Source organism: Physeter macrocephalus, chromosome 9 (assembly GCF_002837175.3).
Source record: "Physeter macrocephalus isolate SW-GA chromosome 9, ASM283717v5, whole genome shotgun sequence".
Classification (NCBI taxonomy): domain Eukaryota; kingdom Metazoa; phylum Chordata; class Mammalia; order Artiodactyla; family Physeteridae; genus Physeter; species Physeter macrocephalus.
Window position 1 is genome coordinate 12,324,281 of NC_041222.1, and position 12,302 is coordinate 12,336,582.

General features: G+C 47.0%; 1 protein-coding gene across 7 annotated transcripts in view; it reads right to left on the reverse strand.

Moving 5' to 3' along the window:
- SNX30 (sorting nexin family member 30) overlaps positions 1-12,302 on the reverse strand; it is a 127,642-nt gene that overhangs the window by 13,593 nt on the left and 101,747 nt on the right. For 3 of the 7 annotated variants that reach the window (XR_003681138.2, XR_003681139.2, XR_003681140.2), the window contains exon 8: positions 10,061-10,213. Coding sequence is in view for 2 of the 7 variants with exons in the window: in XM_028493636.2 (XP_028349437.1) it covers positions 5,042-5,189; positions 6,302-6,357; positions 10,061-10,213 (357 nt within the window). In the remaining 5 variants the exon portion in view is untranslated. Of the gene's footprint in view, positions 1-174; positions 5,190-5,511; positions 6,358-10,060; positions 10,214-12,302 lie in introns of those variants that run through there. The other 4 variants (XM_028493636.2, XR_003681142.2, XR_003681141.2 and 1 more) reach the window with 4 other exon arrangements.

Consider the following 12,302-nt stretch of genomic DNA (forward strand, 5'->3'; position numbering starts at 1 on the left):
CAATAAAGACAGTTAAATTATAGGTTTTTTTCCTGTCGCTATGCATATCCTGATTCTTGCAGGCAAATGCATACCTCTTCAGAGAAAATAAGAAAACAGAACAAGAGGCACACATGTTTTCCTGTCCTATAAAGCCGTACAAATGGAACGTGACTCAAGGTAAAGAAAGCGTCTTTTATAGGTTTATTGGTCCATTACTTTAAGTTAATTGAGGTAAAGAAACCTGGTTTAAATTTACAAGCTAATAGTTTATCAAGCAATACAAATTCTTTTGTTTACCTTGAAATGTAATACTAATCCCATAGTACACAATGGACAGAATTTTTTATACGCAGATATATGAAAAAAAGTGGACAAAAACCTCATGCCAGCATCAAAAATGCAACAAGAACTTTTTTCTCTTTATAGTCTCTGGGTTCCACAACAAAGGAAAAAAAAAAGGTGACGTTCTTTTTAAAGTTTCGTAGCTTCATGAAACAAAGACTTTGATCTGTAAATAAGTTGCCTTCTCATCTACGACACACATTCTTAAGCACATTTTTTTTTTCCCCCACAGCTTTTGATTTGGCTTAACAGCAGCATGGAAAGAAGAGAACACATTTACACGGAGGACTTGATCAATACCTCAGGGTTTTTCTTTTAAAATTTTAAATGTAAAGAATGATTTCTAAAATAATAAACAGTCCATAATTTGGACATGACCTAAGCAAAAGGGTTTTTTTTGCTTGTTTGTTTTTCCAACAGTTAAAATACAAGTTAGAAAGTTTGCTGGCAGTTTATTTCATAGGAATATATCAGATGTACGTCATGTCTGAACGCATTCCCGACACACAGACATCAAGGGAACAGGTATAAGAGTACAACGGACAGGGTGCTACAGGACAGGACCAAAACCTCTGGGGTGCCCAGGAGAACGGTGCTGACTGCTAAGAACTGCTGGTTTGTTATTCGATGGGGGCCCAGCTGACACGGGCCTTGTTTTATCCCACTGAGTCACATTTTTGTTTGCAATGTACTTTCCCCTCCCCACTTCCCCACCGGGGAAAAAGCAATCACCCTTCCCTCCTACGAGTACCATTTGTGACTGGAGGGATGGTCTGAGACTGTGAGCCAGCCTGTCACACAGGGGAGTCGGCAGGTGTTACCTGCTCACGCCTGGCCTACAGGCCACCCAGAATCACCTGGTGAGAGGGCAGCGCCGCCCAGAGAGGCGCACGTGCTGTACCCAATCACTGGTTTTCATAGTAAAAGCTCTATGACAAAGGACTAAATTACGTGAGTCAACAGCACGTTTCGTGTTTTTGGCATTTCAACCTGCGAAGAATTTCTATGTAAAATATGCTGCTCTGAGGCCCCCACGGTATCTTTTAAGAAGCTGTTCTACAGAATCAGGGTAAACATTTAATATTGTCATAATCTATAGAGTTCTCTGTATCTAAGTGATTTGTCGATGCTGATACCATAATATCAAAAATGTGCCGAAAGGCACTAAATTAATCTTTCACACTTTAAAACAACGACGACAACAACAAAAAGGGTTTTGTGGTCCCTGCGTTTCCTTACATTATCAAAAATATCATTTGGCAATAGCAATACTTAGCTTTCTCCTCCCAAAAGGCAGCCCTAATTATGAACCTCACTTTCTTGCTTGTTTCTTTAAGAGGAGCAAAGACTGGCTATGTTAGGCCTCAAGTATTTAAACTGAACAACTGATTACATCTCTAAAAACTCTTTCTATCCAGAATCTAAAAAACGGTAGTTGAAGAATAAGGCATATTAGCAGGTGCTGACAACTTCTCAAAAAGTAGAGTTAGGCTTTTAACAGTCTGTGGCATTTCTAAAAGTCTGGATTTGTTGACTTTCAAGTGCTAAATACACAAAATGTTTATGAATGAGACAAATATCTTACTGGTTTGTTAACGTTATTTTTTCGAAGCACTTATTTACAGACTATCTACAGTAGTAGAAACTACCTCGATAACATATTTCTTTTGCCACACAGAAGGGGTCAGACAGTCACACCCAGAGAGCATTTCGAAGACATCTGATTAAGAAAAAACAGTCACACTCCCTGTGACGGCTCCCCACCCCAAACCTTTTCTAACGTAGACAGCCCTGCACATGCTCTGATCTGTGCAACTATGGAGAGACCAGATATCCTTCATACAGAAAGCAAAACCACCTATTGGGTGGGTTGATGAAAAATCAGGTTCCTGGTTTATTCACTGAATTAACAAACCACAAAGAGGCGAACAACTCCCAACACACCCAGCTCAATCTGTAGGTCTGGCCCGGGGGATGGCAGGTAAATTTGAGGGAAATGTCCTCTGAATAGAGAAAACACAGTAAGTGAGAGGGCGTGTTCAATCTGGTGGCACATTGAGGATATTTGAAAGTGAGAAGGTACACCCAAATTCCCAAAACAATTTTGCAGACAGGGATGGCCAAAGCAGTGTTACCCCAGCCTGAGGATGAGACTACCCAGTTTCCACAGACCTTGAAAGTAGGTGTCTGGGAAGGTGGGGACCAGGACTGGTGTGCCGTACCCTGACAACAGGCAGACCTGTGTTGGGTCTTGGGATGGGTTAAAACTGGGCTCTATTCTGGCTGCTCTAAAGGGCCGTTTCTGCTCAGAAGACAGGCTGCTCTGGCCCTGGCTCTCCCTCCACTCTCACCAGCTCAGGACACAGGGCAGAGAATGACTCTTCTGTGGCCCCACGAATGGCATCAAAACAGAGCCAGGTGCCCGTGATTTCAATGCTATCAACAGCAGGGCCAAGTCACACAACGTCTGGGTGCCTCTTGGGCTGATACCGTCCCAAGAGAAAGTCCATGTGCACACTGCCACACGGCATCGTGCCCTTCTCTAAACAGAACAGCCCATCGTCCCAACACAAATGGCAGCCTCCCAAGAAACGAGCAGCAGGTGTGCATTTAATTCCCTCGTGTGGACAGCCACTGAGAAAACACATTCAAGTCAATAACATGAAGGACACACTCTGGGTGTGGCTGAAATTTGGCATGAAGACACACTTAGGTTACGTTCACCACCATCCCCAGAGTCGTGCTGGTTTTTCTTATTTCAGCTAAAGAAAGGTGTGTGGTGGGTTCAACGAGCAGCACGGTGAAATACGAGCCCGTCATGTCCATAATCACACTTTTCCGAGGTCACCAGGAATCATTGTTAAGTCTTAAAAAACGATAAAATCCAACCCCAAACCTGGCTCGAGGAGGAGCAGTGGTTCCTTGCTTTGCGCAGAGCGGCCTAGAGGCTTCTTGGAGATCCAGCATGTGGTAAGGACGAGCAGTGTCCATATCTGCTGCAAATCGCAACTGCTCTCTTCAACCTCATCTGAGTCTTTAAGATCTGCTCAGTTTCTAGGAACTCTCTCTTCTGCCCTAGCCTGGATTTCTAACCCAGGTGAACTGAACCTTTCACTTCCCCGGCCCAAGGACAGTTGACAGGGATGACCTTCCACTCCACTGCCACGTGCTCAAGTCTCAACCTGTCCACGTGTGTCTGCCTGAGGCAAGACACATCCTCAAGCAAAAACCTCTTGGAAAATAAATACAAGAGAGGAGTCAGTGATCTCAGCACCCCGACTTTTGTGGAGCCAAGAAGGATGGGGTGATGAAGCCTCTACGAGGCAGTCTTTGGCACAGAAGTCTCTGGGTTACACTTCTCACAGGGAATCACCTTCGTGCTGATGGAGATGGAGAGGTGAATGCTTGGGGCTGCTGACCCTCGGGGGCCCGAGGGAGCCGCGGGGGTGGGAAGGCCTCCTCCACTGCCTACTGTCCCTTGCCCTCTGGGCCAGCCTCCTCACCTCATCAGATGCCAGCCAGAAGCAAGGGACAAAGGTCCCTTTTCTGGAAAGACCATTTCTCCAAGGAAGGCTGCAAGATACCCTGGTCCTCCAAGCTCTGCTATCAATGGCATGCTGGAGGTCGGTTTGCCTTGTTCCAGCTCTCTCTGGAGTCTGAAAGCACAGGCACATCACAGGGCGACCAAACAGAGAAAGATAAAAGCCCAAGATGCCTGCATCCCTTCAGAACCAGTCTTCTGCCTCCAATAATGTAAGGGGATGACTGTGTACCCCACCCCCTTCCCCATATGGCCTAGCAAGGAATCTGATGTGGTTTTTTTTTTGGTAGGGCTGCCTTCTCGCCCGTCTAACCCTTCCACAGGAATGTGCCTGGGCTTTGGCAACTAGCAGCAGACTAGAGTCTAGCCTTTCTGTAACTCCTTCCACAGTTCTTTCCAAGCATTTGTCACACTGGACAACATTTTTAAAGCGTATGTTCCACCAGGCAAGACTTCATATGTTCCCAAAGATGAGCATTCGCCTCCGGGTCAGTCTAGTGTTTTCTGCCAAATATCCATAGAAGGCCATCAACCCACTATCACATACATGCCCCGATTCTACCAGCAAGCTGTCAGGCTGGACCTGGACATCGACACCCACACCAACAGGATGGTTTAGAGGTAGAATGAAACACTGACTCACCACTCGGGGTCTATGGACTGTTCTTACCCTTCTGCTTCAATGAATCACCTCTAATTGTACCAAACAGAAAATTCACATCAAAGGATTTTAGAATGGCACAAATGGGGTCTAACAGTGTGCACAAGTACCAACTGATACACAAATTATCACTTAAACTGCGACTTTTTCAAACATGATGAAGCAGAACCAAACTGTCCTGGGCTGTCCAACGGCTGCCCCACCAGCATCACAGCCGTGGCTGCCCCGATCTGCAGCTAGAAGCGGAATGCAGTGACCTCAGCAGTCTGCACGTTGACCAGTATTTGCAGGTTCACTTGCAAACGCAGCAGTGCCTCAGCACAGCTGTTTCATTAAAAAAATAATACTACCGCTTATTTGAGGCTCAGATTTGTAATTTTATAGAGATGAGCCACAGACGAGAGAACACAAACACGACATAGGTAGTTTTACTTCATGAGGGGAAAAACACGAGCTGGAAGAGAGATCCTCTTTGTCTGTCTGTTTTGTGTTGACACGCTTGAAAAGGAAACCTGCTAATAGTTTGAAACGAAGACTTTAGCTGCAGCCGTCCCCAGGAACGTGGCTGTAAACTGAGGAGGTTTCAGCTTAACTAGTAGCAAAGAGTTCGCTGTCACACTTGGCATCTTCGAGGCCCACCTGGATACAGACTCTTCTTCCTGACTAGGAAAGAGTAAGGTTAAAGCACTTCACGTAGAGCATTCAGACTGAGTTTACACATCTTGACTGTATCATAAGAATATGCCAGCCTCTCCCCAAAAGGTTGCCCAAACATTCAGCGGACACAGCAGGAGACATTAAACTAGGAGTTTTTGGTGAGGTAAAGGCAAATTGCACAAAGCAGACATGGGAGGTGGGGCTTGGTATTATGCCCGCTGACCTCAACACCTCGGAGCTACTCCGACTTCAAGACAACAGATGACCCCTAACAGGCCTAACTCTCTACCCTGATGACATTTAACAAGCAAAAGAACATCGAAGAACGTCACAGAGAAAAATGCACCTTTTTTTCATTTTACACAAAACAGTTTCCAATCTACTACATTTTAGTGTCAGAAACAAGTTCGGGGAGCACTGCCCCCTCAGCTTCCCAAGGCATCGCATAAAGGACAAGGATGCTAGCTTGCTTGCTCTAGCATGGATGCACCTAGACACTGATTAAACGGTCCTACGCGAACTGGAAACCATAACACAGGTGTCACTCATGACAGGCAGGCAGCAGGCCACACTCAGAGCTACACTGTACATTAAGGGCTTCCCACAGAGGCGCCGACACCTCCTTCTAAGCCGAGACGAGTCAAGGCCCATGGAGGTCAATTCCAGAGCCACTGTGCATCCACGGAAAGCAGGAGCTGCCTTCTGCTCATGCCTTCCTCACGGCCTTGCAAAGCAGGACGCGGGTTCTCTTCCATGGCAGGCAACTCTGCTGTCCCCAAAGAGGGGACTGTAACGAGATGTCAGAATGTCAGCCGAGGGCTGTCTTGTCCCTCAGTGTCAAATCTTCGTAGTGTCCCGCCGAACAGGTTCCTTCACACCACGGAGGTATGCTTCTTCTGCTGAGAGATGGTGACAGCCTTACAGATGCCACCAAGGAATAAATACTCATTGAAAACAACTGTCGGACAAAGGTGGGGGGAAGGGAAAGAAATACACAAAAGAGAGATGTTTCTGTGGTTGTTTTCTTGGTGCTACCTCTCTAGCACTGCAGGGACATTCCGGTGTGGGCGCCATCCCCTGCATAGGTAGGAGAGTCTCCGTCCCAAGAAGGAGCTTACTTGGCCTCTTGCTTCTCCTGCAGTAGTGGGATAATCGACTCCCAAGCCATGAGGCACTGGAACGACAACACACACACACAGCATCAGCATGGAGTTTCAGATTTCAGGGTCAGCGTCTTCATTCTGCTTTGATCTATACCCTCACATTGTCAATCCTGCTGGGTCACCTTTGTCTAATGACACCTGCATGTATTATCCAGAGCTAGCAGAAAGAAGGGAGGCAACAGGTGTTTGACTACATCTCCCCCGCCCCCATCTCTACGAAAGACTTCAGTGTCTCTATGAGGCCTAAATGCACTGTCCATAAAGCTCATATCAGTGAGTGGAAATGTATTCACTGAAAGAAATTCCCTCCATTCCAAAAGCAGAAGAGAGGGCAGGCTGCAAACCCTTGGTGAGGCCCTAAGTTCTCAGCCAGGATGGAGACACTGCTCCAGGTGTGGGTGGTGCCTGCAGGAGTATATAAATTATCTTGGAATGGGCCAGCCACCTGACTCAGAGGGGACAGAAAACCCGCTCTTCTTCAGCCACCTCAGATCTGCTTGTGTGGGCCACTCCTGGATCTCCCATAAAGGAAAATGGGGAGAGGGAACTCTATTTATTGAGTTTTATCATGTCCAGACACTGTTAAGTATTTTACATTCATTGTCACTAGTCCTCGGAACAACTCTAGGAAGGAGAATTATTATTATTTATTACACAAACACACATTTCACAGGTGGGGAAAATGAGACCCAGAAAGGTTAAAAAAAAACTTTCCCAAGACACACAGCTCATAAGTGGCAGAGCTCGTGATTCCAAAGTGGATGTTCTTTCCACTACACATATGCCTTTCATTCCAGACCCTTCAGAAGAGCCAAGAACTTGGAAGACGCTGGCCCTCTTCTCTGAGAGCATGCTGCTCAGCAGAAATGACCCTCCCTTTGAGCAGTCTCTTGCATAAAGAGGAGAGAAGAACTACATAAGGCCTTTCTTAGGAGCAGCCCAAGGGTGAAGCAAGGCTTTGTGTTAAGTCATCTGGGGAGGAGACCTGAGGACGGGGGAGGAGAGACGCATCCCTAGATCAAGCCGGGTGAAGGGAGTGGTGAAATGGCTCCTCGCTTCCTCCCTTGGTGACTCTGAGGTTGGAGAAGAAGCTGGACTCAAACCCTGCCCTACAGAAGGAAGTCCAGGGAACCTCAAGGAGCTTGCTGTCAGCAAGAGACCCAGTGTGGGGTCCGTGGCATCCTGGGTCCTGTTCTCTCCCTCGGCCATCATCTCTGATCTGGAAGGTTCTTCTATGTCAATGATGGGAACCAAGGCCACACCAGCTTGCTTTTTCTTTCTTTCTTTTCTTTTTAGCGTTTTAAAAATGTATTTTATTATACAACTATTACATGGAAACATTTTCATTGTAAAAAACTTCAAAAACTACAAAGGAAGCAAAAGGTCCCCTTGACCACAGACCCAACTAAATACCAGCTTTCTTCACAAAGTTAACTACTGGACAAACACTCAAGCTTTTTCCCATCCCAGGACCCTTAAATATGTTGCTCCCTTTGCCTGGAATACTTGTTCTTTGTCTTCGAGACTCAGGTTAAATGTTACTTCCTCAGACTGGCCTTTCCTGCCCACTCTACTTGCTCCCTTCCAGCCTGATCTGAATGATGCCCCCTAGGTCTTTCCTCCCAATTTCCTGTTCTTTTCCTGTAGGGCACGTATCTCTCTGAAGAGGTGGGATTCTTGGATTAACATCTATCCTCCACTAGACAGACGGCTCCTTAATGGCAGAAGTCCTGCCACTTTGTTTACCAATGTGTACCTGGTCCCTTGTACACAGACAGTACACAAAAAGCATTTGTTAAATATAAGTAGGAGCCAAGACGAGGCCCCAAGACAGTGGCCCTGTTTGCAGTATAGTGGCAAGACATGGATAAAGGCCCTGGGTTTGAGTCCTGGGACCCGGGCCTTGGGACCACTGGAATTAATCACCAAGAGGAGGAATGAACATCCAACTGAGTCAGCACTGGTGCAGGGGGAAGCGGGGCTAGAGTGAGGGAATGAGGGAAGGAAGCACCATTCACTGAGTATCCACAATTTGCCAGGCACATTAGAGGTTCTCAGGTATCATTTCATTATTTCATCACCATCATTCAATGGATAAGGATCACTCCCATTTTGCAGATGAAGAAACAAAGGCACAGAGAGGTACCCTGTCTAAGAGCACAGTCAGTAGAGGAATGAGGCCTTGGCTGCACATGGAATGATGTTTCCACCTTTGGGCAGTCAGGACTGTCCCCAAAGATCCGTGGTCTCTGTCCCCCTCACTGACAGTGTGTGGTAATTCTCAGACCTGTGGACCAGGAGAGCCAAGTCCAATCCTAGTTCAGTCATTCACAAGGTGAGTGACCTTGGGCAGAGTTTTAAAACCTTGCTGAGCTTCCATTTCTTCAGCTTTCAATTGAAAGCCCCTAAAACCCACTTCACAGTGTCATGGTGAGGGTTAAATTTAAATTTAATGAGATCACATATGCAAAGCATTCAGCCCAGTGCCAATGCAGACACACAGTGGGGGTCCCATGAGAAAGGTACTGAGGAAAGGCGTATGCCACCTTCCCTTGATTTATGTGTTTAGTCTTAGCAACCCCTGTGTGTCCTCACCCTGCTGTGCTAGATGTGGTGCTGGGTTTGGAAGCCGGAGGGTGGGGCGGGGGGCCCTGGGTGCCCACAGTGGTTTCACTTGCACACCCTGCTGATGGAAGCAGCAGTTTTATCCTCCAAGCCCTTTAAGACCTGGCAAGTAAGGGCCATTCCATGACTTTCTTCCTTAACCCTCCTCCCAATCGAGATGCAGACACACTGCCTCTGCACAGCAGCCAGACCAGCAAAGCTTTTGAAAAAGATGGATTCTTCTAGTTTGAGATGAGGACAGGTTTCTAGAATTGTGATGGGAGTAGCTGAGTTAATGCTTGTTCAGCTTGATTTTAAGTCTACAGGTTCCTTGTTGAATTACCACTGGGCCATTCTTCATCGATAACTTTAAGCTTTAAGGAATATTAGAATTCGTTAGCAGAAATGATCTAGGGTTAGATATGCTAGGAGCAAACTCTGATTGAGGATTCTCAGCTGCAGCTTGATGAAAGCTGTGTGTGTGTGAGGGTGCCGGGCGGGATGCTTACCTTGAAGTCCACAGGTTAAGGGGACTCAGCAAAAAAACTGTTTCTAATTGTTTTCTTTGGTAATCCTACATCGCTTTGTTTTAGGTACTTAAAAACAGTATTTCAAAGTCTATTTTAAAAAAACAAACAGTGTTTTGATAAGGGGTCTCTAGGCTTCACCAGATGACCAAAGGGACCCTCGGCACAATGAAGGGAAGAACCCCTGTGTGAAGAACCACAGAACAGCTTAAAGGAACCCCGAAGCCTCTATCAACTGGGGACATCCCTGCGCTGCAGGCCTGACTGACTGGGAAGCAGACGCTGGAAGAACTAAAGGGCTTGGAGGATAAAACTGCTGCTTCCGTCAGCAGGGTGTGCAAGTGAAACCCCTGTGGGCACCCAGGGCCCCCCGCCCCACCCCCCGGCTTCCAAACCCAGCACCACATCTAGCACAGCAGGGTGAGGACACACAGGGGTTGCTAAGACTAAACACATAAATCAAGGGAAGGAGATGGGCCCAGCAGGACCCTTCTGGACTTCTGGCAGGCCCTGACCAGAGGCTCTGGCTATTAGAAACGCTTCCTTAAGCAGAGGACTGTCATCTTGTCAGCCTGCTCATTACCTTCTCGTAATACTGGATGTTCTTGTCGGCCATTCCCATGAGCAGCTGCCGGAAGTCCTGCCTCTTGCTGTTCTGCCACCTCTCCATGTCGGCTTTCAGATCAGCATTGAAACACTCCATCCGATCCTGACATTTCTCCACATCTGCTGGTACCTGGAAGGGGATTGCATACACGGGAGCTTTGTATGTGTAACGGGTACCTCATGCCCCTATGCTCACACATTTGTGAGAGGCCAGATTACTGCCTTAAAATGCCATGGACACACTCCCTCCTCTGGAGGCATTTATTTGTAGGCACAGCCTTGGGTTTCCAGATGTAAGACAGAATTCTGAAAAGTGCTATCCTGACCCAAATTTTTAAACCCATCCAAGCCAAACAGTGACTTGTGGGGGAAACACCTGCCTGGGTTTACAAACAGGAAGAAGGAACGCTGTGATTCAGAGTCATATGTCTTTGGCTCCTTTTAGGAGTTACCCATCCAAAAGTGAAAATGTGTGCAGATTTTGCAAGTGTACAGCAGTATTTGGTATTGTGCTGTTATTCTCCTACGTCCCATGTTGAAACAAGAAAAGAGGGTTTTCCATATCACATGAACTGTTCCATTAACCGGGACGTTTTGATGATGCCTATCTCCATTAACCAGAGAATTCATTGCAATAAGACTACTGGCCCACTTTATAAATCAACTGGAGACTTGTCCATGCAACCCCCAGATAGCAGATAACCAAAAATAAAGAATTAAAATTGGGTAATTCTGGGGAAATGGAAAGAAAGTTGTTTATGCCTGTCAAAAACCATGAAATACAAAGAAGAAATATACAGCAGGCTATTTCTAGTTTTTCTTAAGGAAGTTTAGAAGGCTTTCTCAAAATGGAACTAGGTCCCCTGAATTTCACAACTTTCACTTTGCTTTGGTGAGTTTCATCCGTCCTACACAGGTAGAAAGAAAATACCCAATATTATAAGAAGGTAATGGGAAATGATCACCCTGGTACCCAAAGCACAAAGCTGGCTTCTCTCCTAACACAGGAGCTCCACTGGACTTTGATGGTGCCCGGGAGGAGGGGGGCGGTCAACATGCCCAAAGCTGGGTCACACACCCACCTGCCAAATGCTTTCCCAAAACAAGTGAGGCCTTGTACATTTTGTGTGCTGGGGCCTCTGATCCCAAATGGAACCATCAAGGTCAATCTCTACCAACCAGGCAAGTTTTATACCCAGACCTTATGGGCAGGAGCTGACCCAGAAACACCTCAGGCAAGGCCAAGCCTGAGGGAGCCAACCCCTTCAGGGCTTCCAAAGTGCTGAGGGCACTTAGCCGTCTGCCACCCAGACCTTTTGGCCACGGCTGCAGTACATAGGAGCAGGGAAAGTGGAGCCGCCTAGGTGAGGGGATTCAAATGTGCCTGACACGGGCACTAAACTTGGGAGAGACAAGGATGAGTCAGAGAGGAAGATATACAGTCAGGCTTCCTGGGCAACTTAAAAGCAAGGAACTTTGGGGAATTCCCCGGCGTCCAGTGGTTAGGACTCGGTGCTTTCACTGCCATGGGCCCAGATTCTATCCCTGGTTGGAGAACTAAGATCCCACAAGTTGCTCAGCATGGCCGGAAAAAACAAACAAACAAACCAAAAACCAATAAAAAGGGACCTTTTTTGGGGGGGTGGGGGAGCGTTCTCCAAAGCACTTAAACTTCTGGAAGAAATTTTAAAAAGGACTCGATTTTCCCTCCTGATCTAGCACTGAAGTCACTTTGCCTTTCCCTGCTGATTGACCTGTTACTGTTGGCCACCTTGTGGGAAACCAAAGTGCAAACAAGAGTGCCCTGGCTTTGCCTCTCCAGAGCCATTCCCTGACAAACATCCCAGGAACAAGCCTCAACACGCACCCAGCGAACCAGTGTCTGGGCTGACCTCCCTTCCCTCCCCGCAGGCACAGTCCAGTTCCCTTATTCCTCTCCTGGCCACTGCTCATTTTAGCATCTGGGGAAAAGTGCCCACGATCAACTTCCTGTTTAGTTAACTACTGCAGCAAGAAGGAAAGCAAAGCTCTGAAAGGAAAACCTCCTGGGACACGGTGAGAAGAGAGGAGCTAGGCTCTCTGATTCCAAGGAGTGCTCACCTAGCAAAGATTCCTGGGTCTGGTCTGGGGATGGAAACTCTGGACTGCATGATTGCCTGAGCCTCGATGTGAGAAGTATTTTTTAGCTTATCGTTTTCCCAACACACTCCACGCTGGGC